This window comes from Podarcis muralis, chromosome 3 (assembly GCF_964188315.1).
Source record: "Podarcis muralis chromosome 3, rPodMur119.hap1.1, whole genome shotgun sequence".
In the NCBI taxonomy this organism is placed as follows: Eukaryota; Metazoa; Chordata; class Lepidosauria; order Squamata; family Lacertidae; genus Podarcis; species Podarcis muralis.
Genome location: NC_135657.1, coordinates 27,874,997 through 27,902,325, shown reverse-complemented (window position 1 = coordinate 27,902,325; position 27,329 = coordinate 27,874,997). Strand labels below are relative to the sequence as shown.

Here is a 27,329-nt window from a genome sequence, read left to right as displayed (position 1 = left end):
TTAAAAAAAGCATGTCAGAAAACCAACATGGAATTTTTACATATACTGTAATTCATTTTCACCACCTCCATTGCTGGAGGCTTAACTTTAACTTTCAGTGGTCATGCCCTTGAACAGACCAAAAACTTTATGTATTTAGGACTTACCTTCCACTATACAAAGTCTTGGAACACCCATTGGCTGTTTACTTCCCTCAGAGCACCCTCAGACTATGCACCTGCTAATTATGGAAGAGTGCAATCCCATCCAGAACATGATTTCTAATTTCTAGACCCAGATGTCACCTACCCACAGTGTCACATCTCAAGCGTCATCAACTCCAGTTTGCCTCCCCTTCTTTGATTTTGTGTGTGTCCAGTTTTTAATAGGGACTAATTTCATTTGTAGAACCATATCCTTTGTCCCTCTTAAGAAAATAAAACCATTGCTTGAAATTTCACAAAAACACTAAAAATAAACATTCCTGGGTATGTGGAGCAAGAACAGAAACTAATCTGACACAGATCTCATTGCATTTTCACAACACAGGGCTTTGTCCTAGTGAATATATTTTTATTGTAAGATGTAACACTACATTATTCATGTCTTAAGTGCCAAACTGTAAAAGTCCATCATGCCACTGAAAGGAAGATACAAATTGTGCCCTGGCACTCTGTTATTCTCTCAGCCAGCTAGATGCAAGAGTATAAAATTGTCAGTGAAAAAATTATATCGCCTCCAAACTAATTGTACAAAAGACTTTTTAAAATAAGTAACCAGCGTGCAGGGCTCTCTGAAAGTCAGCCAGAAGAGATTATAAACTGCTCTATCATTCTTGTCAGCTCTACTAAAAGCCTTAAGCTGCCCAGCTGACTTTGTTCCTTGTGTAAAGTAGGTTCATTCAAGTTTGCACCATGTACAGGTTTGCCCTCATTTAGTGTGTCTAGTTACAGAAATATTTATTTTTATTTATGTCATAAAATTTATATAACGCCTGATTGCAAAAAAAAACCCCCACCTCAAAGTAGTTTACAAGAAGAATAAAACAATGAAATTATCAGTAAAAAAAAAACCACCCAGCTAGAAGCAGCTATTTAAAATGTTCAAAAATTAATTAAAATCAACAGTAAGCTAAAAACTAGATTAAAGCACATGCCAACATTGTACATATTTGGATAGATTTGTCCAGACAGAAACATTAGTAGGTGCCAAAAAGAGTGTATTGTTCTTCTTGACAGCCTGTAACATTTGTATACATCTTAGTCTACATATCAATGGAGAGAAAACTTATAGGCAGATTTTCTGGAAGTTCTTCAAAGACATTTTGATGTCTCTATAGCAGGGCTGATTAACTTGTGAGCCTCCAGATACTTGTCTGATTACCAGCTATCCTCAGCCAAGGCCAGTAGCTGGGGATGGTGGGTGTTACAGCCTAACAAAAATCCTGAGGACCACAAGTTAGCCATCCCTGTTCTACAGTTTGTAATAAACTAAAGAAGAACAAGACAATAAAAGAAACCTTAGATATTCAGGGTACATGAAATTTGAACTTCTATTTAAATCTATGTAATAGTGTAATGGATGCATGGAACAGCACAATTTTAGTATAACATTCTTTTTCATTTTTAAGACAAGTACAAAAAATGAAATAGGACTTTCAAGGGCATTTTATTTGTGCAAGCATGGACCTATGTCACCAGATAATCTACTTCAGCATCTATGAAACAATGGGTCCTTGATCCATGCTTAAAGCTTTTAAAAACTGGTCATATTTGGGAAATGTTGGGAAATTTGGACTAGTGGTTCAGTATAAATCAACAGAACCACATATTTAAGAATGCATTCATCGTGCTAGTTTTATTTTACCCCGTTTGGAAGGATCAGTTTTCTGTAGTGACATTGTGGTAGCAATTCACATTTTTCTGGCATTGGCCTGTGAGATGCATCTTTGTAAAAAATAAAATAAAATAGAAAAACTGGGATCCAATGGGTTGACAAAACAGAAATGTAAGTGAGAATTGCACTATGTGAAATGGTTATATTATACCAGAAAATGGGGAATGGAACCCAGCCCACCATGTGGCTTTTGACCAAGCATCAGCACAAATAGAAATACCACTTACATCCTAGTCAAATATGAAGTTGGTTTCTTCTCCCTGATACCAATACATCACCACCTCCATACATCTTCTGGCTCAGGGAAGTTTAGGAAATGACTGGCACCTGATATTCAGCTGGAACTTCAGGCTGCATCTCATCTTTTATGCCGTGTTCATTGTTGCTACCACCTGTTGATATACATCAAAGCAGTTGAATTTCTAACTGGGCACTTCTTGATTTTCCTGTGCCTGTAATGTGAATGTAAAATATATGTTGCTTAGAACAGATGTTTAATTTAAAAATAGCTCTGTGGCACTATTTATTCTTCATTAGCAACAGTTGCACATGCACACAATAGAGAGAAGTTCAAAGGCGCATTTTGTTGTTGTGTGAAAATGTGCTTGAGACAGTATCACATGCCAAAATAGGCAAAGCAGGATTGTTCCCTGACTTGAAAAGAAATGGCTACGCTCACCCTATGTAAACACACTCTGTTAACGACTGGCTTTTCATAATAACCTAGGGCCAAACTAGATATGACATCAAGCATACCTTTATCAACCATGCCAAGGTTTTTACAAGAATTAACATGAAGTGTTAACCTGATCAGGATCATGGCAGGGTAGGAAAGGATTAAATCCTCCCTCTCTGCATGTTGTAGTTCCAATGCAAACCATATTTAGCTTGGTGCTTTCAATATACGTTAGATTATATGCTCAGGATTGTGGGTGCTTGATTTCATCTTGAGTCAGGCATGCTATAAACTGCACAGTAACCCAAACATATGTGCAGTGTTTCAAATGATGGAACCACCAAATCTACTGGAGGCAGACAAAACAGTGAAGTTCATATTTGGGGAAAGGAAAGCTTTGCCCCACATGTTAGATTGCTGAAAGGGGGGTGGGGAGTATATTCCACATTATATAGGATCCTTAACATGTTTTCTCTAAAGTATACTCTATTGAGTTTGATGGATTTAATGTTCAAGGAAGTAGATTAAGAATTACAGCCTTGCTTTAACTTCCAGTGTACCATTCAGTTGTAATTTGTATGTGAAAAGTGTGTTCCCCCGCCCTCCAAATAACCACAGGATCCAACAGTGTGGTGGTGGGGCTACGTGTATCAAGATGGGAGAAGCCTTACATCCCTTCATCCTCTTCTGACACCACCCATGCAAATTCATTGAATTATTGTGCTCCTCCCGGTGGCTGTGTATTCCACTTCTATAGTGGATTTGGCTGACTTACACAGACCAGATAAGATGGTGCAAAAGATTTCAGTTCCCAGCCCCACCCCAATATGTGTTGAGTTAAAATACTAATTTAGTGCGCTGTTTCTGCTGAGCATTTAAATTTTACGGCATGTGGGGCTCTCTTACCACAAATATATAACTATTTTGCAGCATCAGTGGCATGCATAGTATTATTCTTTGTTGAGTTAGCAGTTGCAAAGCATTTGAATCTTTGTACAATCCTGCAATCCGCTAATGTGATATTTAATGAGGAGACATCAGTCTGGAGAAAGGTAGTCAATATAAATCAGTGTTTACAAAGTGTGATTAACTCTGAAATATTTCATCACTGCTGTGGTCCCAGGCAGACTCTATGCTAATTACGAGAATCTGTGCATGTTTCAGGGGACTTCCGTGGACTCTGAGTGCAGCAAACATGGAGCAGCAAAATTGCAATTATGCCTGGACTGTCTCTGATGACAATTTATGCATTTGGTGTGATGACCTCCCACTTCCCAAGAGAGCAATAAACAGAATGCATTTTCATTAAGATACTAATGCACTTAATCACAGGGGGAAAGGGTTAGAAAGTAACAAAATACCTTTAAAGCGAGATGGGGCAGCGCTGATGAGGAGAGACGTTTTTATTCTTCCCCTGAAGTACTAACATCACAAACAGCATCATTCTGACTGTAACTGTGAATTTCAGGTTATGTACAAATACAGCAAACAGCTGAGCTTATACTACAAATATTGCATTGGGCAAGTTAAGAAAAAGAATCCTGCTAGATCCATCAAGCCTAGTATCTGTTTCCTACACTGGACTATGTGAAGCCTCCAGGAAACAGAGCATTATTTTGTTTAACTCTGTTATTATTTATTCATGTTGTTGTTGTTGTTGTTGTTGTGTCCCCCATGGAACACTCTCCAGTGAGACCTGCTTGGCACCAACTCTTATTATATCTTTGGTTGTAAGCTGCTTTGAGGGGAAAAAAATTTTTTTTGGCTCCTAGTTAAAACCATTCTCTTCTCATAAGTATCTGATGTAAGATGCTGAACTGAATACTATGGCTTATATGATGTGGTTGCTTCTTTCAGAAGCTGCTAATATTAATGTTTTCTTTTTGGAGGTCAGTTTGGGTTTGGTTGTGTTAATTATTCATGTCTTTTTTATATTTATGCTTTAAATTTGCTGTATGTCATCTAGAGACTGGTGTTAGGGGAATAAAAAAACAAAGTACACTTTTAGCAATAAAGACACTTTTTTGGCAATATCTATGCTTCCATGACGAGAACTTGATCGCTAATAATCTTCAATGGTTTCCTCTCTTTTTTTCTTCACCCTGAACGCCACAGGTAACATAGAATACAGCTGCCCAGCAACAAATGAATGTGAAATTACAAAACGCAGACGCAAGTCCTGCCAAGCCTGTCGTTTTATGAAGTGTCTAAAAGTTGGCATGCTGAAAGAAGGTAAGGTGGATTGCGTCTTAAGTACTTGTTTAAATAGTTGTGAGCTGACCTGAGTGCTGCTCGGATTTCAGAAGGCCAGGAGATACATTTGCTTTTTGTAGAAATAACTAAAACAAAACAAAGCAATTTATCTTCCCAAACAATGCTGAGAACTGCAGTCCAGTTCATGCACAACAGTCAGTCGGTGTGATCCTCACCAAGCGTGGGACCTACTGCTGAAAATGCTCTGGGGTTTGTTGTAATGCTACAGCAAAGTACAAATCCAGTATAAGAGAACTAGAAATTGGAAGCAGAACTAAATAGAGTCAGCACTACTTATTTCCCTCTAATACAAATACCTTCTTGAAACACTAATCGCCTAAAAGTCTGGAACGAACTGGCCAGATGGTATTCCTTGGAGGAGGAGTTCTAAAGGGCAGTGCCACTGTGGAAAAAGTCCTAGAAAAGCAATGTGCTGAATCTCCAGGAGTTGTCATGATCGTAAGAGGAAATATGTAGGAAAAGACATTCCTTTAAGCACCAAGGACGCAAACCATTAAGGCTTTTAGGATCAGAACTAGCTATTCGAATTAAAATTACAGGTGTGTCACAATAGAACAAAACTGTTTTCTTTTGTTTGTTGTTCTACTTTATTTTTGAGGTTTGTTTGTGCTCATCTTCTATCAGAGATGCATCCGGGTCTCAGTGTGTGCCATAAATTTCTGCTCTTATCCAGTGAAATCAATATCAAGCTGTCCCAATAAAGAATGCTGTGTGTTGAGCAGTTGCTTTAAGGTGCAGTTTGCAGTGAACAATAATTTGATTTTCAGTTTAGAAAGTGAAACTCACACTTTTTACTGCACATAATCAGTTTCCCCTCAACTGCTGTTCCAAAAAGAATATGGGCTGACAGAGATGGCAGAAAAAATTAGGCCTATCACACACCTACAGACATATTCTTATTGGATTATACTTACTAAGAATAAACCTCATACTGTGTGTGGTTGCTTTGGCAGACGCTATGATCATGTGAGCCAAAGCCTGCTGCCTTTAGTCTTACTCCGGAAAAAATCCTGACTAATTCAGTGGATTTTGCTTCACTAAGAGATACAGGATTTGCCTTTTTTATTCAGAACTGGATAGGGCTTCATCTGTGTGGAACACCTAATTTGTTTCATACTACAAAATTGTATTACGAAAACCTTAATGGAAGTGTTAGATGAACATGAAAAAACATACTTGAATATGAGTTCTTTTCAAACAGACTGCACTGTTCAGCATACTTGGCCAGCTGGAATAGAAAACCATTGTTAGGGCTGACTCACAATACCATTTAGCGTGATGCTATTGTTTTTGCCACCATGTAGTGAACTGATTTTAAATTAACCAAAGTTCCCCATGACATCCAAACACAGGAACTGTTTAAACTATGGTTAGTGTGAACAAGCCATAATATGAAAGCACAGATTGATTATGGGGAACTGTAGTTAGTTTAAAATTAAAAGCGGAAGTCTTTATCTCCTTTTCCCAGTGTGAAAAAAGAGAAGAATGGAAAGTGGAGCAAGCGTAGCTCAGTTCATTCTCATAGAAGGAAACCGCACTTTCCCATTACATCTGAATTGAGACAATGCCTTTCTGAAAGTAAATAAAAACGAAATAATTAGTTGTAATCTTTAGAAAAACCGAGTACTCGAGGGTAGTCTTCACACTTTCCATTTGCTACCAGTAGCATTAAAAATCAGAAAAATCAATTCTGAAGGCAAACTTTTCTGGATTTGCACATTATGAGATAATTGGCCTTTAAACCACAGAGCCTAGGATTTGCCGATCAGAAGGTCGGCGGTTTGAATCTCTGCGACAGGGTGAGCTCCCGTTGCTCGGTCCCTGCTCCTGCCAACCTAGCAGTTCAAAAGCATGTCAAAGTGCAAGTAGATAAATAGGTACTGCTCCGGCGGGAAGGTAAACGGCATTTCCGTGCGCTACTCTGGTTTGCCAGAAGTGGCTTAGTCATGCTGGTCACATGACCCGGAAGCTGTACGCCGGCTCCCTTGGCCAGTAAAGCGAGATGAGCGCCGCAACCCCAGAGTCAACCACGACTGGACCTAATGGTCAGGGGTCCCTTTACCTTTACTTTTAAGCATGTGTTTGATACATCAATATTATGCTCATGAGAAATGCTAGAAGTTAAGAACAGACTAGAGACCAGGGCTGTGTATCACATCAGGTTGAGAACATGCAGCAGTGCCCAACTTTGGTAACGTGACCGTACTATGATTCTTAGGGGCCAATTTCTGAGGCTAACAGGAGGTGTCACGCTTTTTCACTCCTTGGCTCCACTGTTCAGTCTGCTCAGGTTCTTGTGGTTCTTGTTTATATCTCAAGACACATCACACAGCTCAATGTGTTTTTGACACTATTCTTTTTCACTACTACTAGAATGCTGATGTGTGGATTTTTATTTAAGAACTGTGAAATAGAACCAATCTCTATGGGGGGGTGTTAAGTGAAGTTTATCATTTCTATAAAAATGTTGGTTACATGGGACTTACACAGGATTGACTCACTGTGTCTCCAATGTGTTTTTAATGTATAGACCAAATATTTTAATCCCATGCAGCATGTTAGATATCATGCTGGATGAAATCTATTCAAAAGTAAACCTGCTCAATTCAATTACCAGTGAGTAATAAAATTTACTGTTACATCCGCCACATTGGCTGCATCAGTTGTTACAAGCTGATGGCACAGTGTGACTAAAAACTGACAGCCTAAATCTATTTACTTTATTTTTTTTTAAAAAGAAATTAACTACAATACCTGAAATAAAATCAAATTTCAGCAGCTTTGATGGAAACCTCTCTCTTCTTGAACTTTACTTGAGAACAACATTCACTGTGCTTCTTATGTAAACTTTTGCACTAAAGCAATTGGGATTTAGTCGTAACAGAAAAAGAGCCCTAGTGAATTGGACCAAAGCCAGCATACTGCTTTCCATGCCCAGCAAGATACCACTTTGAAATGCCATATACTTGGAAAACACTTTTGACCTTTCCATTACAAAATTCCCACTGCAGAATGAAGTCGTATGTGTGAGAGTACCTTTCTGAATATATATATAATATAGTGTAGAATGTGGCTACTGGGCTCCTCAAAGGATCATCCTACCTTGCAGCACCTCTTTTGTGGTTGCCAACATGCTACCTAATCCAGCTGAAGGTTTTACTTCTGGCTTTTAAGATTATTTGAAATAATGCCTTCTTTCATATGAACCTGCTCATTTATTAAGATCCTTGATGGTTCCATGGCCTGCTTTGGTCTATCTAGCAATAGCCACATTCTTAAAATGGCACCTATAGTATGGAACAGTCTCCTCCCACCAGAGAGCCTGCAATCATCTTCAGTGATGTATTTTTGCAGGGAATTAAAAACCTTTCTTCATCCTCCCAAGTCTTTACTGGACCTTAATTTTTCCATGCGGTGATTTCCTCTTTATTTATGTATTTAGTTTACTACTTTGTGGTATATAAGATAATAAGATAATTTATTATTTCTACCCCGTCCATCTGGCTGGGTTTCCCCAAACACTCTGGGCAGCTCCCAATCGAATATTAAAAACACAATACAGCATTAAACATTAAAAACTTCCCTAAACAGGGCTGCCTTCAGATGTTTTTTTAAAAAGTAGGATAGTTGCTTATTTCCTTGACATCTGATGGGAGGGCATTCCACAGGGCAGGTGCCACTACCGAGAAGGCCCTCTGCCTGGTTCCCTGTAACCTCACTTCTCACAGTGAGGGAACCGCCAGAAGGCCCTCGGCGCTGGATCTCATTTATTAAATGTGTATTTTGGTGTGGTTGATTGTATAGTTGTCCACTGCTTTGATACATAATGTGAAAAGTGGTGTATAAGTCTTTTAATAAATAAATTATAGAAATAGACATTATTTATAGATATAGCTTCAGGTGGAACCCACAACTAACTGTTGAAATGAGGAGTGTTCCTGTTAAGGATGCCAGCCAGCCATATCACCTTCCAGGATACTTCATTCAGTTCCATTTCTCCACCACCACCTGTTATTCTTCTTGTAGCAGCCAGCTAGCATTCTGTGGCCGCCGAGCATGCTCAGTTCTCATTTGACTGTTTGGGGGTTCTTCCTTTCCTTGGTTTGCTCTTCTAAAGGTTTTTTGTTCTTCTGCAAACCTTGGGGTTTCCCGTTGGTGATGCCATTTTGGCTACGCAAGGATCAACATTTGGAGAATGTGTTTGATATTGGTAAGATATAAGCCAATATACATGTCTAGGGCAAAACCACACTCTTTTATCTCACACTTTCTCTAAGGCGTTTGCGGGGGGGGGGGGGTATTTATTCAGTTATGTATTTTTCCAAACCAGTCCTGTGGGTTCTCTGGGTGGTAAACGATAAAGCAATAAAATACAGCAATAAAATGCAACCACTGAAATCTAAACACTGAGCACAGCAAGCAGACATCAGCCTATACAGCTAAATAAAAGCATACAAATATTATTACCATCCCCAGACAGAAAATGTCTTGTGGGCAAAAGAGTCCTCACCAGCTACCTAACATAGCCCCCAAAACTGGTTACTTGGAGCTCCTTAAGAAATTATGATGTTTGCCCCTCCAGGGCTTCTGTAATCTATTCTGACAACTCTATTTGACAGAGTGCTCAGCAGAAATGAGAGGCAAAAGGTTGAAGGGGAGGGGCAGAGGAACAAAAGAAGAGAAAAAAACAATGACACGATATTTGTGTCAAGAGTCATCAACTTCAGTGTCCGTATACAAATGAGGAAGTAACCTGTAGTTATTGGGACATAACAGGTGTTTGCTTTGCATCTCAGAACACTTTTCCTTCTAGATGGAGTCAGTTTGTTTCATTATTTAATGAATGTGTGTGATGCCCTTCAACCAATTGGTTCCCAGCATAATTAACAATATAAACATTAATATGCAAGCAGGCTCCTGGGGGGGGGGTCCATAAATGACATACTACCCCTCAAAATATCCTCCCTCCAGATGCCACCACCTCATCTTGGAACCTCTTTGACAGACTTCAACACATGGGAACCATCTTGTACCACATAGTATAGTATTCAGAGAATCAGGCTGGGTATATTTTTCTAAAAAGGCTTTCTTAGCCTGCTGTTGCTATAGACTGCTCATTTACACATTATTATTTTTTTACTGGCAGTAATGACCAAGATATTTCCTGTGTATTAGTGCTTATGCATCTACAGTTGCTATCTTTAATTACTTATGCTCTGCTGTCATTTGAAAGTCTTGAGATCTCTCTTAGTGGCTGGCCAGACTCATTTGTTATCTGAGGAACTGATGCATGTTCACTAATTGGATGGTATACCATAAGTTCATTTGATAATCAATCAGCACTGAGACAGGAGAGAAATAGCTTTGTTTTTGTTTATTCCTCAGAGTTCCTTGTAAGTCAACATCAAGCACTCTGTAGCTGATTAAAACACACAGGGTAACAATATGCAGGCTTTGCCATTTAGTTCTAAATTGAACATGAGATTTTCAGGTGGTGTAAATATGGGCAACGCTATCAATTCAGTAGCTAACACATTTTTTTTTTAGTAACACCAACAAAACTATAATATGATGTACAGTACTTGCCTTACCCCAGTAATAGACGTCAACTTGTAATAGATATTTTCCCAAGGTGAGTATTGGGTGGGTGAGCACAGCTATGGGTGCAACAGCAGAGAGTATTGCTATGTAACATGAGAGTTCCATGATTGGAAAATCGTCACTTTTTTTATTACTTTGGCTACAAGTTTTTGAATGACTGGGATAAGGTACAGAGGGTATCAGTGGTACAGAGCATGTTTTCATGCAGAAGTTCCCAGGTTCAGTCCCTGGCATCTCCTGACTGAAACCAGTCAGTACAAACCAGGGATGGGAAACCTGTGGCCCTCGAGTTGTTGTTGGACTACATCTCCCATCATCCATGACCATTGACTATGCTGGTTTCAGCTGATGGGACTTGGAGTCGAACAATATTTGGAGTGCCACAGGCTTCCTATAATTGATGTAGACAATACTGAGCTTGATGAACTTGTGGTCTGGTATTGTATAGGACAGCCTCCTATGCTCCTAGATATTCTGAACTGATATAAGGTCTATTTCACAGACAAAAAGGGATTCTTTGTCCCTAATTTCTGTTCCTATCTAGTTGAGTTCAAGAAAACATGCAGGATTAACAGCTTAAGCCCAGAAGGGTTCTCTACCGTAACTATAATAGGAACATTGTGTGTGTGTGTGTGTGTGTGTGTGTGTGTGTGTGTGTGTGTGTTTCATATTATTCAGTATGTGGGTAATTGGTTAAGACTCCCTGTGTCATGGTCTCCGTTAAAATTCTGACGTAAAAAATAATAATCTACATATGTATGTTCATATGTGGTTTATTTAAGCCCTGAGCTACAGTACTGTTGAAATACATAAATCTCCGTAAAAAGGTTCAGCACCATGTATTCAGTCAGCTATAAGCAAATGCACGCATAGAATGTGTTACAAAAGAATGTAGGCAGTCATGCTCCCAAACACCATATGCATAAGCAACCAAAGACTTTGTAAATAAAAATGTGTTATCACCTTCTACATTTTGAAGTCATGCTGTGGGCGGGGTGTGTGTGGGGGGAGAAACTTATTTAATAGCATTCTTCATAGCAAGCTCTCCTTTGCAAAGAACCCGTGCATAATAGATTGCCAAGGTAAATTTCTTTCACAGTCTAATACTCTGCCAAGTTGAAAACAGAAGTGATTGTGTGAGAAAAGGTAACTATTGCCTTCAGAAACTGGAAAGAAGAAAAAGCAAATGCTTTTAAAGATATTCAAGCAAAAAATATTTCTAAATGGATAGGTAAAAGAAATGAATTTACCTCAGTGGTATTTCTTGCCTTCTCTCCTGTAATAAAATACTTAAGTAGCACTTGAATGTAAAAAATTTAAGCAACAATACACTTTCTATTTGGGTATATTCTTAAGCAATTCTGACTTTCCAACTGCTCTTAAGGGATTTTATTTCAAGCACAGGTTACTGGATACATGAATACTGGATTTTAATTCACCCACAATTTGATCTGAATTCCTTTGAAACAACAGAAACTACTCACTGAACTACAGTTGGCCATGTTGTCACCTCTTAACAAGACTGTGAACTGGAAAAGACCGATAACAGATAAGAGAATGCATAGGCAGGTTGCTGGCAACCTTGCTGCACAATAGATGGTGCAATGAGTTTCTGCTAACATAACTGTTGTGTTAGATTTCTCTGTTGCACAACATTAAAACTCACCTGCCTGCTTATGCAAGAGCCCTTGCACTAGCAAACAGAATGTTGGATACAGCCCTGTGGCTCCAGAGCTTCTCCTGGAATGTCCCTAGAATGTCTCCTCTTCGTCCCTTCCAGCATCAGAGTTCTGATGTTGGAGAGGAACTGGCTATAGATCTTTCAGTACCACCACAGAGGAGTCATCTGACACTCTTATCTTTCTCTCCAAGGGTGGATATCTGTCTCCACCTTTAGTGAGGGAGATCTAATGCATCCAGTGGCTTCTGGGATGCTCCCTCATAATTAGGATTACAGCATATATATATATATATATATATATATATATATATATATATATTAAAAATATCTTTTTTTTTTAAGTAGTGATCCATCCAGAGACACCAAGGATTAAACCTGGAACCCTCTGAATGGAAAGCTGAGGTTTTAGCACTGAACTACAGCCCTTCCAACAATGATCAGTTCAGTTGGAATTAGGAGTTGTAATTTCTGTGGGTTCAAAAGTCTTCTTGAGCTACATAACCAGAGTCCATCACTTCTTATCAACCACGGTATGTCTTGTGAACATTGCCTTTTTCATATAACTGTATGCAGTTCCCAGGCTAAAATAAAAATTAGCAATTTTTTTACTTACAAGGAAAATATTGTTTCTCTATTTTAAAATATTCACTAGTTTTAACCCAAGGGAGAAAATGGGTGAACTTTTACTTATGTACCAGAAATAGTGACAGTCATGTAAGCGATAACTAAGGGGGGAGTCAGAGACATGCCCACAGGATGCAGGATTGGGTCTGATGTGACATCTTTCCCCATTAGCCCTGAGACAAATAGCTGCCTTTTGCCCTTTCTCCTTGGCACCAAAGCACGTTTGTTTCAAAATGCCTCAGTTTAACTTAATGCTCATCTGTGCTCTTATCTGGGAAAAGGCTACTTGTGTAAATAATTTCCCAGTTTTATTTTTGCCTCTTACTCTTTTCCGTTTATCTGCTGCACAAAGCAAATAGGATTGACACCTCATGTTCATAAGATATTGAATTAGCTTGGCACAAAAAGATGTAGTATTCTAACACTTTTTAAAAAGCTGATTTTCTTTTCTTTCTCCCCCCCCCCTTTTTTTTTTGAACACTGGCATAGTTCTGTTCAACCATTCCCCAAGTTTAAAATGCAATGAAGGCAACAAAGTTTGGTACAGATTTTTCTCTTCTCTGGAGGGTCCTGCCAGAGTAATATTAAACCGCTGGCACCAAGCAGTATTCACATAATGCTTGAACAGGCAAACCTTTGTGGTCTTGGCACCAAACCTGCTGGAAGTTTAAGAACTCCGCATGACCCCCTCAATCAATCAAAGCAGACAGGGTATCAAGAAACACTAAAATTACAAGCTGTAAATATCACATGTGTGATCTCATGGAGCTGTCCCTCAGATATTCTCTGTGTATTAAGCTCTGCCTTGCTATAGAAACGGTTCCAAGCAACATTTCATTGGGCCAGTCAGAAACCAAGCCACACCTCTCCAGTTGAGCCAATGATATCCTTTCAGTCAGCTGCTTGGCGTTTCTGCCAGTCTGCAGCATCTGTCATTTTCCACCGTCTGGGACACTCTTTGTCTGAGCCAGATTATGATTTTAGTTGCAGTCTGCAGCATGACTACCATGGTCAGGAACTTACCATCTTAAATACGAGATAAGTGAAGAACAATAAGTATCCCACTCAGTGCACTCACAGCAGTCTGTAATTAGTGCTGATAGTTTCTTTTTCGGGCAGATATACAAAACGGAGCGTGCCTAATAAGTGATGAAAAGTAAGAGCTGAGAAAATCCAATTTGAAATCTGATTGCCTTAGCTTAAAAAATGCTTTAATGCTCTTATTGGTCATTATAGAGGGCAGGCTGGCATGGTTTAAGCACAGAAAACATGCATCTCTGACTGTATATTTTATACCAAACTCTTATGCCTAAATGAAAATAAAAATTACTGGATTTATCAAGTACGTGGGACTAAGTTTTGCAATCTTATATTTAATAATATGTCAATAACCATCTGTTGCCTGCACCTAGACCTCCCTGATGTAATGCTATTGCATGTTTTGTGTACATCCTAACTGTTGGGTGTGGACATATTTTCATTTTCAATCTGCCATGGATTTTTTTGCATTTGTACTTGTTTGAAGTTTACATTTTATACAAGCAGAGCAGAACCCATTCATTACATACTCCTCAGATATCAGAGATGAAATATTCGCAAAGTCTGAGTTTCGCACTAGTAAGTTAAAAGATTGCTTAAGGATATAGGGACAAAGTGTTTGAAAGATGGCCTAGTTTCTATGAAATTATAATCAGTGTGTGACTATTTAGATGTGATTTTTTTTAAAAAAAATCTATATTGTTTGTGACTCTTCCTAATCAGTTATGAAGATGTACAGTGGTACCTCGGGTTACATACGCTTCAGGTTACATATGCTTCAGGTTACAGACTAACCCAGAAATAGTACCTTGGGTTAAGAACTTGCTTCAGGATGAGAACAAAAATCATGCTCCGGCGGCGCGGCGGCAGCGGGAGGCCTCATTAGCTAAGCAGAAGTCGTGCTCCGGCGGTGTGGCGGCAGCAGGAGGCCCCATTAGCTAAAGTGGTGCTTCAGATTAAGAACAGTTTAAGGTTAAGAATGGACCTCCAGAACAAATTAAGTACTTAACCTGAGGTACCACTGTACTTTAAACAGTCATGGCTCCCACTCCACCCAAATCCTGGGAACTATAGTTTAAGGGTGCTGAGTGTTTTTAGGTGATCCCTGTTTCCCTCAGAGAGCTACAGTTTGCAGGAAAGGGGATTGCTTATGTTCAACCACTCTTGGAATTGTAGCTCTAAGAATGTGCGGGCTGTGGAAGAGGAAGTTGTGGCTGTGCTGCATGTTGTCTGAACCTGAATTTTTGGTTTAGCGCTCTCCAGACACCTCATGGCTCAGCACTGCAACAAAACAAAACAGAGGAGAAGCAAAGCAGCTTCAATCTCCTTTCCAGAAGCCCACACATTTTCTCTTTCACATTAAGCCACGGGGTTGCATGTGACTAAGGCCATTTGAGACAAACAAACAAAAATGCAGCGAAACTGGTAACAAAAACAATGGAGTAAATGCATTATGTAAAGCATTCACTTAAAAAAAATTTTGGATGGTCATGCTCTCTTGGAATAACCCGTCAGAAACCGCTGGCTGTTTAACCCAGCATCTTCTCTTACTCTATTAATGTTTCCTTATCTTTTGTCGGTTCCATGAGTTGTTGACCATAGTGTTATTTTTCTACAAAGGTAAGAAGGATCTTACACTTTGATCTGAAAAGCGTCTCAGTATGATCTCCTTTATCAAGGAGTTCCTCTGCTAGTAATCCCCAGAATTCATCTGGAGGATTGCCACTAAGTTTGATAAATCTCTGGAAGGCCAGGTAATTTTCCTATCTCATATACTGTGTGCTACTTCTGGGTCTGATTCTGACCTTGCCAGAAAACCCAGATGGCCTATGAAATGGAGAAAATATCATCGTAGTAACTCTCTAATAGTTTCTGATTAAATCTGAAAGAGAGAGCATTTTTAAAAGTCAGAATCATTGAGGCCTTGAATGAGAATGAAAGAAATTATGTATTTTTAAAAAATAAAATTACTTGTATATCACAGCAATGTCAATTAAAATCAGTGGTAAACTAAAAACAGATTAAAACAGAGAAGCATTGCACATATTGGAAGTTATCTCATAGTTATATACCCTTCAACATTTCTCTTATGAAAATGGGGACTTCCCATTCCATAATGATAATTTTACTATTTATACCCCATACATCTTACTGGGTTGCCCCAGCCACTCTGGGCAGCTTCCAACACATATAAAAACATAAAACATCAAACCTTAAAAAACTTCCCTATACAGGTTTGCCTTCAGACAGCTCAGGGGTTGGATAACCCTCCAACATTTCTCCAATGAAAATAGGGACATCCTAAAGAAAAGTGGGGCATTCTGGGATCAAATCAGAAATCAGGATGGCTTCTCTAAATCAGGGACATCCTGGAAAATAGGGACATTTGGAGGGTCTGTAGTTATAATATCGCATATTACAGACACATTCTTTCAATTTACATCATTGGCACTGAAGAGCTGTGAATATGATTATTTCCCTTCATCCAAGGAAGCTTTCTTTAGTTTTGTAACTCTTGAATTGCACCCCAAGTATTCCCCAGGTTGATGGTTTTTTGAAGACTAATAAGCCATTTGGCTACAAACAGAAGTTGAAGTATCTTTAAGTCTAGCACAAGCAGGGATGGGATGCTTGTGGTCCTCCAAGCCTTGCTGGACTACAACTTCCATAGCCCCTCCAATTTGCCACACTGGTTGGGGCAGATGTTGGAGCCCAACAACATCTGGCTGGGCACAGGTTTACCATCCCTTATGAGGTTGGTGTATGTTTAAGGGGGGTGGGGTGTTCAATATACACACACAAAGTGCTTGTTGAGTGGGATTGAGTTGCATAGCTTTTTGGCCTTCATGCTATAGAATGCTGATGAGCAATCATTTCATATAAGAATACTTTCTCTGGGCAATCTTTTATTCCTATTCCTGTTGGGGAAAGCTCCCCCCCCCCCCTTCCATCCACTCACTCGGGGCAGTACGTCTCCCCACTCTTTGTAGCGTCATACTTTTTATTAGCCGGCCCTGTTTCCTCCAGAACATCACTCTGATGACGTCAGATCTTATCTGGATAGTTGAGATGTTTCAGCAACATCTCCTCTCTAATTAAAATACTTGTTGTGAAGGGTTCTTAAGTACAGCTACTTAATGAAGTTAGAAAGTGCATTTGGATGCAGACTGTGAAACTTCTGCTGCTGGAGTTACTCTCGAGGGAGAATTGTGCAGTCAAAAGACATTCTGAATTGCTATCTATCTATCCTCTTTTGTTGCTTTTTATTTCTTTAATTTCCTGCCCCTTTTTTAAAATGCTGGTCAGCTGGAATAAATGCTCCCCACCCTTTCCACCTTCTGCCTCCTCTGCTTTCTTGCATGGCTCGTCTGACACGTGCCTGGCAAAGTGGCTTCTTGGGAATTTGAAAGTATTTGAATGTGTTATCTGATTAAAGGGATGTATATGTCTTTAATTCTCATCTGCAGTTCCACCTTTGACTCTATCAGTTAAAGCAGAGAGGAGCTGAGAGTCAGCAAAGTCCCAGATTCAACCCAGATAACCTGAAATGTTGAACTGTTTGTAGAGAGTAAAAGAATGATTAAACCATTGTTCTTTTTATTATTGATAAAAATCCTCCTGTCCAGTTTGATAGTTAGTTTGGATATTACTTGTCCAGTTTCAGAGTATTTCAGAGTGCTTATTTATTTCATTCATTTATTTGTTTAGAAACTGTATATTCTGCTGTACTGTATCAGTTAGCTCTCAGAGTAGCTAGAAGTCTTTAAATCTTTAAAACAATTATAGGACAGTTTATGAGACAAAGATAGCAGCAGCAGCAGCAACCACCACCACCACCACCACCACCACATAGTTAAAATAAAAGTTCAACAACAGAAAAGCTAAGAAGCACAGGCTATTCTGAAATAAACTATCTGATATTTTTAAAAGACTCTCTCTCTCTCTCTCTCTCTCTCTCTCTCTATATATATATATATATATATATATATTCACTTGGGGTAGGACAAAAGAATAGCTGCTTTATAGGTTTTCAGGTTAAAACATTTTGCAGATGAGGTCCCACCACCAAAAAGGCATTTCCTCTGATTTCTAACCACCTAACCTTAGAAGGCAGGGGAACAGTTCAGAACTCTCTTACTCCTTCTGACAAAATAGTTTTTCAAGCAGACTTTTTTTAAGACTGCAGAAGCAGCCTTGTACCCTATTTGATTGGAGAAATCATGTTGCAAATTTCCTGCAAGTGCTTGGCGTATAGATAAATTTATCAGAAATGCCAATAGAGACTCAGATCACTTTATAAAATAATGTTGAAAATAGAATTTCAGCTGTGAAAACCTGAGCATCATTTTGTTCTAAGAGTCTATTCTTTAAAATGGTTGACAAAATTTACTTGTGATCATTGTCTCAAAGCAGACATATTTTTTTATTCAACCGCATTTTCATATATTTGTGTGTGCAAAATCTACCAGATTTAAAGTTACTTCATACATACAGAGTTCATGCTCACAGTCATAAGTGAAAGTTGCAGAAGTGGTTATTTAGCTAGTTAGATGTGCTAGAAAACCAGTTCCCAAGCACATGTTTTTTACACAACAACAACAACTTATTTATACCCCACCCATCTGGCTGGGTTTCCCCAGCCACTCTGAGAAGCTTCCAACCGAATATTAAAAACACAATAAAACATCAAACATTAAAAACTTCCCTAAACAGACTTTTGTACATTTGTGTTTAAAATTGTGGTTTGAGAAGCGGCCTTATTTTATTTTTGGTGGATAAAAATAACATGAAGCTGATTTTCCCCTTTCCAAAACTGTATTCATTTTTTTGAAAAATAAGGTATACGTTTATTACAGATCAGTTGAACTAGAAGGGGTGGGGAGGAGGAGAGAAAATATTTGCCAGTAGCATATGGATAGCTCTGAAAGTATATCTAATGTACATAATAATCCAAATGGCCTCTTGCTGTGATAGAATCATAGCAATAAGAGTTCAGTACTAAAGCGTTTGGTTGTACCTGAGCTGGCTGGAGCCTGCCAGCCCCTGCCAGCCCACTGAGAGCATCTGTCTTGCCACCACCTTGCTCACACTGTGTCCTCCACAGGCTCTCAGATTCTTTCGACTGTGAGCATAAATCATCCACCTGTCAGGAGATCTTGCTGCTTGGATTATGCAATGCCTGCCTTCATTTGGAGATGGCGTGAGCAGAAGATTGCTGCAAATGGTTTGCATTCATTGTAATGCCATTCCAGCATTTCCCTAGCTTTAATGAGGGATCAGGATGGTGATGACTTTCTGAAACAATAGAAGCCTCAGCCAGCCTTGCTTTGTGTATTTGTATAGCCTACTTTAGAAGTCTTTCTTTTCCATTTTTGCCCCCTCTTTCTTTTATGTGAAGACATGAATGGCTTCAAAATTCAGGCAAAGAATTAAGTATTGCACAAAGCCAGCTGCCCACATTGCTGGATGTTTGCTGGTTATGTTACTTCCCTCTAGATAATCAATGATTTATCCCCTTCCCCCTTTAAATCGGACAGTTTAATGTTGATTATCTATTCATGCTGCGCCTCTGGAACTGTGTAAATAGCAAGTTTGTTGCTTTCAGTTGTGCTTTGTTTAAAATTCCAGATTTGCAGTTTCTTTTGATGTGGACATACTGCTGGCAAATACAGAGAGTGACCCACATCTAAACCTCTGCAGGTGCTCTGATGTGCACATGGATCTTCCAGGAAGCAGGGGTTTCCCCAGTTGCTGCAGTGTTTAGAGACAGTGCTGTGTGCGCAGCGGATAGGCACCAGCAGAGCATTGTAGTAAATAGGGAAGCCCCTTTGTACATGAGAAGGATATATGCTCAGTTGTGCACTGTTGTATACTTGGGGATCTCTGCTTTGAAGCTTCCAAAATTTTATTCTTAACTTACTTTTCATTTATGCCCCTCTGTTGTATGTTTTTAACTAAGCAACAGTTAACATTTAAAAGAGCAAACTAAGACAAATTTCATGTATATGCACTACCCACTTTCTGTAAAGTGGTTCAGAATTACACTGTTTTGTGACTCATGCAATATACAAAGAAGTGAAGTATTTGCTCGGGATAATGTATAGTTTATTGTGTTACAAATATATTTAAAATGGATAATCTCAGCCAATGGGATGTAATCAGGTTTTTGATATACAGGGGAAGTGGACTTTTCTTAATCTGAAATGCCTTATTTTTTATCTGGGATGGCAAATGGCTAACTTGTTTCCTATGATGTTTTGTGTTGCATCTCTTAATGAAAAGTAAATAGTCTCTCTAAAATTGACTAGTATATATAATTATAGAACTGTAGAGTCAAAGAGACCCTGGGGATCATCTAGCCCAACCCTCTTCAGTGCAGGAATAAGCAGCTGTCCCATATGGGGATTGAACCTGCAAGCTTGGTGTTATCAGCACCATGCTGTAACCAATAGGACTCAGTGTCCACAATTATCTGTTCCTTGTCCCAACAACTCAAGGATTCCACATTCGAGTTAGAAACATTACAGGCCATCACTGAGCAAATGTAATACTATTAAAATACATATTCTATTTTTGGTCTTTTTTAAGAAGAAGAAATACATGCACGTTGACCTTATGACACAAAGAAGGGGATTCCTTTGTTGCTACACTTAGGGATAAATGGAAACCATACAATTACAGTGACCTTTTTTTTCTTTCCTTCATGCTTCTGGCAGGGGCACCAACTTGCCCCTCACATTGAGGGGGCGTGACCATGTGATGTGTCATGTGACACCGCCGGGTGTGCACAGGACATGCGGAGGGAGATCTTTGCACTTACCGTATTTTTTGCTCTATAAGACGCACCAGACCATAAGACGCACCTAGTTTTTGGAGGAGGAAAACAAGGAAAAATAATATTCTGAATCTCAGAAGCCAGAACAGCAAGAGGGATCGCTGCGCAGCGATCCCTCTTGCTGTTCTGGCTTCTGGGATAGCTGTGCAGCCTGTATTCGCTCCATAAGACGCACACACATTTCCCCTTACTTTTTGGGAGGGAAAAAGTGAGTCTTTATAGAGCAAAAAATACGGTACTTGTCCCAGCCGCCGCCCGGCTCCTGAGCTGCTGGGCAGATGCTGGGACGAGCAAAGATCTCGCTCATCCCAGCCACCACCTGGCTCCTGGGTGGAGGCTGGGGTGCACAGGGGGTGGCGGCCCCCTCAATACTGGAGCCCTGCCCCATGCCCCCAAAGCCCCCTCTGCCCTCTATACAAGGTGGCTGCTGTCCACCTTGTAGAACAGAAGCAAGCAGTCGGGGGAGGGGAAGAAAAATAGAGAAATGGATGGGGGTAGGCAACAGAAGTGTAATCTGTAAAATGTCGAGGTTTTGAAGGGAACATAGCTCCAGCAGCTCTAAAATGCAGCACCTGCACCAACATCTGGATTGCTCAAACTAGATGGATCCAGAAGGGTGGGGTGGAATGGAATGATAATCTTTCTGAGTACAGAGCAGGCCAAGGTTCACCTTTCCAAAGGTTTCTTTGGTTCCTGGATGAAAGAGGCAATTACTGGGACTCTGAAGATCTGGACAGACTGCTGAATGTGACAAAGTTGGTGGAGTAGTCCATTGAGGGGGAGAGGTTGTGTCTAAGCCCGTGATTCAAGTGTGGAGTTGGTCTCCCTGAGGAAACAACAAGTATTCTGGGTATGTGGCATAACTGCTGTTTCCAACCCAGTTTTGTATTTGAGCCATGGATAACTCCTGTGTTGTTTATGCTTTCCTTTCCATGTAGAAGGTGCTTGTTGTCTCCTGTTGGTCACTGCCTATTTCTGTGGGCAGTACTGGTCTTGATGGATCTTAGGTCTGACCAGGCATAAGGCAGCTAACCTAGAAATTAAATTGTTGGGATGGGCAGAGAAGGAAAATAAAAGGAAAAGGGAGTGCTCCAAAGGCTGATACAAAGGAGATGTATGGGATATTAAGAGGATTGAGAAGTGATGGTAGTCAGTCTATGTTGGATAGGAGGAATGGAGGAACTGTGGTGGTCAGTGTGTAACACCATTGTTGGGGAGAAAGAAGTAAATTTAGAGGAGGGTTGGGGTTCATAGTCCCATGCACATTTTTTTCAGGCAGCCCACACCTTTGAGCTCCTTATTACAGACTCTTCCTAGTAAGCGCAAACAAAATTCAGTAAATTTAAAACCTTAAAATCAGGAATATTATGAACTTGGTTTTCCTAGCACCATGAAACTGTTCTATTTAAGAAATAACACACACAGTTTACCTTGTGGTAGTCAGTGATTTGCTTGATTAACATTGACACTTCTTGCTCAAAAATTTAATGTGACCATACAAAAACAAAAATTAATGCAGCTGATTTTCATCTTGTACATGTTGCCTCCCTGGTCAAACATACAACTCTTAGGAACAAAAATTATGTTTTTCTATTTTTCCTCTTTATCACATTTTCTGATTCATACATGTTTGCTCTGGAGTAGGGTCCACTGAAATAACTGGAACTTCTTGGTATACGTGTATAGGATAGCAGCCTTCAATTACCTATAATGGTTATGAGAGTGTTTTGATTATTATTTCCACAAGTCCAGCTGAAACCAACTATTGCTGCAGCAAAGACAAACTCTTTCTATGCCCATACAAATATGTATTGGTATTAAATAAAAAGTTACACCGAGAACTGAGGAAATCCTGTAAATTGTCACCCTTGATTTATTTCCCCTTTGTAATGACAGTCCTGGCCAGTCCTGATCATTGCACCAATGCACCGAGTGTCCCAGAACGATCTAAAAACCTTTCACAGATGGTCAGTGATATTGGCAGCAGCTAGACCGTGGACTGTATTGTACCATGGTCTGTACACCAGACATGAATCTTGACTTTACAGTGAAAAATGCTGCATATCTATAATGCCTATCTTTCGTTCCTTCTCAAGGGGATGAAATCTGCGCAGCATTGTGTTACTTAAAAAGGACAACACCAAAGAAGGGAGAATTTTAATATGAAAACAGTAAAGAATCTGACAAAAGAAATATGTAGACAGTGCTGTTTTTGCTTTGAGCTTTGTTTGCTTTTGATAACAAGCTAGCCTCCCATACCATTTTTGTCCTTCTTCATTGCTGCATTATCCCAGTTTTAGATAAAGATTTTAGAGGATTACCCTTGAGACCCCCCTTTTTATTTTGATTTATCACTACATTTCGGGGGGGGGGACTATTTAAAAAATCAGGAGAATTTGACCATGCATAAAGGCAACACAACACTGGCATAATCAGATGGCAGGGAAATCTCAGTGTTCTATCTATGAAGAAATTAGATTTATCATCAGGGAAAAAAGCATTCTCCTTTCATTTTCTGAAAGGTGCTTTTTGACAGACCCTTTGCAGTGGACGTCATGCTCACAAAACATGCTGTCACGGGGCTATTTGAATATGGTGACAGGCTCATTATCATGTTGCAGACAAGTGACAACACCACAGACTAGAAACGGACAGGCTTGCCAATCAGCTGTTGAAAGGATTGCTGTTGAAATAGGGCTTTTTTTGTTACAAGAACATTTGTACAAATTGACTACATTAATTCTTTTTTTATTATACATGCATACACTGTAGTTAGAGGGTCTGTCAATTTTTTGCGTTATAAATCACTGTTTTTGAAGGGTTTTTAGTCAAACAAAAAATTGGACATATGATATGGGGAGGAGTATTCTATGCAGGAATTATATTGTAGAAATAATTTGTATATCTGGGAAAAGCACTGTTGGGATATACCTTAAGGGGAAAACAAGTTCACAGCGCTGCAGTTTGTGTAATTTATAGAAAAATGTCAATAAACTAATCTGCTGAAGCATCTTAAAAACTAGGAACAAAACGTTATAAAATGTGCAGTCTCATTTATATAATGATGTTGAAAGGATAAGGCTGCAATTTTATGCAGATTTTATTGCAAGTAATGCCTGTTGAATTCCATAGAACTTCCTTGTGAGTAGACATAGTTAGGATTGCATCTTTATTCATGGTAGCAGGCAGTTAAACAAGACTATGGCTGCAATTCTCTGCAGCCTAAGTCTTGTCTAAGTATATCGTTGAACTCAGAAGTGCTTTTGAATAGTCATGCATGAGACTGAATTGCAGGTATTGCAAGTTCTAGCCTTTGCTAATTTAATGCAATGTTGTTTTTCTTATTCCAAAATGTTCTAGGTTTAGTTGAATGAGCGTCTCCTAATTGACTGTGCTACCAGATTTGTAGCTTCTTCCGTCTGTCTGCTAATATGTTTTTATACTGGTGTGCTAATGATGGGATATATCTGAGTGTGGTGGGTATCAACGTATATGTGAAGTTGGGGTTGATTGCTGCTGTGTGCATCACTTTTCACTTACCTATATTCCCATTTTTGTAAAGCAGAACCTTTTTTAAAAAAAGTCACAAAGTATTAAGGCTGCGTATTACGCATAGAATAAATGACTATCCTGTTTCTCAGAGATATCTGTCCAAATGATTGATAAGCAGCAGGATTTTCTGTCTTTGGAACCTTCTCTTGGTTCATTTATTGAGAACAAATGCACTGCTATGAAGCTGAACCTCCTAATGTACAATGGGAGTTTGCCCTGGCATCTACTCCCCTCCTTTCTTTTTCTTTCTTTTTTTAAAAAAAGGTTAGTCAGACTATGACAGGAAGGCGCTTGCAGGTACTTTTGAAGTTGTTCATAAGAGGACCTACTGAAATATAATGCCTTTTGTTTTGAAGCCACTCATTTAGTGGCTCTCGGTGTCTCATACGAAGCAGTGTAGCATTAGCTGTTATGTTCTGAAGTATTATTCTACAGAGCCCTGGCTGATCCCTGTGCTCTGTGCTAGAAGCTTGAGTGTTAGCATTCCTGCTACTAATTCAACATTTGGGCAACATCACAGAATCAAAGAATCATATAATTGTAGAGTTGGAGTGGACTTCCAAGGTCATCTAGTCTAATCCCCTCAATGCAGGAATCCCAACTAGATCATACATGACTGATGGCAGTCCAATCTCTGCTTAAAAACCTCCCAGGAAGGAGAGTCCACCATCTCTCATGGGAGAGAGATGTTGAACACCTCTTACCATCAGAAAGTTCGTCCTGATGTTTAATTGGAATCTCCTTTCTTGTAACTTGAATTCATTGGTTTGGGTCCTATCATCTGGAGCAGGGGAAGGCAAGTTTGCTCCATCCTCCATGTGACAGTCCTTTAGATATCTGAAGGTGGTTACGGTACTTACCTTATTTCCTCTCTGTCTCTTCTTTACCAGGTTAAAAATACTCAATTTCCTCAACCATTTCTCAAAAACCTTGGTTTCCAGACCCTTGATCATCTTGGGTGCCCTCCTCTGCACACGTTGCAATATGTCAATATCCTTATTAAATTGTGGTCCCCAGAACTGGACATAGGACTCCACCAAGGACATAGGACTTCACCTTGATCGGGACACTATACTTCTGTTGATGCAGCCTAAAATACCATTAGCTTTTCTTTTTTGCTGCTGTTGCTGCTGCATCAAACTGTTGACATATTAAGCTTGTGGTCTACTAAGGACCCTAGACTCTTTTCACATATACTACTGGAAATCCCGGTGTTTCCCATCTTATATTTGTACAGCTGGTTCTTCCAGCATAAATGTAGAACCTTCATTTTGTTCGTTTGGGTCCAGTTCCCCAGTCAGTTAAGGTCATACTGAATTCCGATTCTGTCTTCAGCAGCATTGGCTACTCCTTCCTGTTTGGCATTTGATGAGCACCCCCTCAATAACTTCTTCCAGTGCCGCCTTACTTGTCCAGGATGACGAGGAACCGTTAGTGAGCACTCTTTAGGGATCTACTACTTACTTGTTCTTCCTCTTGCTTTGAACATAGCCAAAGAAACATGTATTATTATTTTTAACCTCTCTTGCAAGCTTGAGTTCCTTCTGAGCTTTAATCCACTGGACCTTCTCCATGCTACTCATGTATACTCTTTCTTCATGATTTCCCATTCCATTTCTTATACAGTCCCTTCTTACATCTCCTCATCTCATCTCATCTCTAACTCCTTATGCAACCATACCAGTTTCTTTAGGGGGTTACCATTTTTCTTTCTTGTTGGGATTGTATGCCTTTGTGCCTTCAATATTTCATCTTAAAAAAACACACTCCCATCTTCTTAAATCCCAGAGTGCATGTCTGACTACACTCAGCTTTCCCTTGCCTGTGTATGATCTTGTTGAGATTCCTGCATCACAAGGGTTGGACTAGATGACTCTCGAGGTTCCACAATTTTGTGGTTATAGGATTCTATAAGGGTATGACTGCAGTCACAGAACTTTTCTCAAGTTTTGCACAACCTACTATTAGTGTTAGAAAGGAAAACCCTGCACTCAACTGTCTTAATGTCAGTGTCATGTGACCAAAGGTGCAGCCAGCCAGTTACAAATTCACTTTTTAAAACACTGGATCAAACAACAACTGTACCACTTTAAATGGCAAACCTGTAAAGGCCCTAAGAGACTGAAGTACAAATCAGAAAGTCCCTGGTTTGAATTCTGCCTCAGTCATGAACTGTGACCTCCCTCCTTACAGTTTTCCCTTCTCTGTGCCCATACGGTGGCCAACTTAGGATAACACTTTATGCGTCTTATGTGGTGGACTGTCACCCACAAAAGCTTATGCCACAATAAATGAGTTAGTCCTCCGTGATTTTTGTTGCCACAGGCTAAAAAGGTTACTCCTCTGGGAGGAAAATATTTTCCAAGCATTTTTCCTTTTGGTTCTGCTTACCTCAAAATGATACTAATAACAATCTTTAAGGGGGGGGGGGCTGAACAGTGACAAAGGTTTATTTGAATTCAGATTATGCTCCATTTTAGCTTCACATTAAATGCAAGCTCAGTTTTACTATACAGTCCTTATTACAGTTTGGGTTAATAGCAGGAGCCACCACTGCTACAGTATGTCATAATTTTTATTTTTTTAAAAAAGATGATTACTGTCCCTTGACTTGCTGTCAAACTTTAATGGCTGTTGTATCTTGTACAAAATGTATGCATCAATTATTTTGCAGAACAGTATAAGCTGTACATTAATTTTCACATAAAGTTTCTAACAATGTTGATTTCGATATAAAAATCTTTCTGGTAAAATATTCATGTCATTAATCATCAGTATTGGAAATCTGTGGAAATTTAGACACTGGTTTAAAAGTCTAGGACATGTAACATCTGAGGGCACAATCCACCAGGAATAACTTCTGCAAAGCCACGTTGAAATGAACAAGACCTGTGCTAGAGCATATGTATGTATAAAATATATTGCAATAAATTGTTGCAGAGCAGTGCACCTGTTCAGGGTGGCAGACAAGTTTTCCAAGCCCTATTCCACATTAATCTGTTTCATTGCCCTCCCCGTACATTCAGCATTCTCTGACAACTGAACATGATTTCTTTGGTGATCACTTGTAACCAAGTGAGATTGTCTTCCATAAACACGGTTTGAACAATGCGTCTGTAAGTGGCTGTGGAGGCCAATTCTGCATCCACGAGTCCTTTCACAGTGGGGACATT

The 27,329-nt window shown here is 39.5% G+C and overlaps 1 protein-coding gene across 20 annotated transcripts in view; it reads left to right on the top strand.

Moving 5' to 3' along the window:
- The window catches only part of ESRRG (estrogen related receptor gamma), a 466,084-nt gene that overhangs the window by 332,755 nt on the left and 106,000 nt on the right, over positions 1-27,329 (top strand). For all 20 annotated transcript variants that reach the window (XM_028724635.2, XM_028724630.2, XM_028724637.2 and 17 more), the window contains one exon: positions 4,667-4,783. In XM_028724635.2, the coding sequence (XP_028580468.1) occupies positions 4,667-4,783 (117 nt within the window). The remainder of the gene's footprint in view (positions 1-4,666; positions 4,784-27,329) is intronic.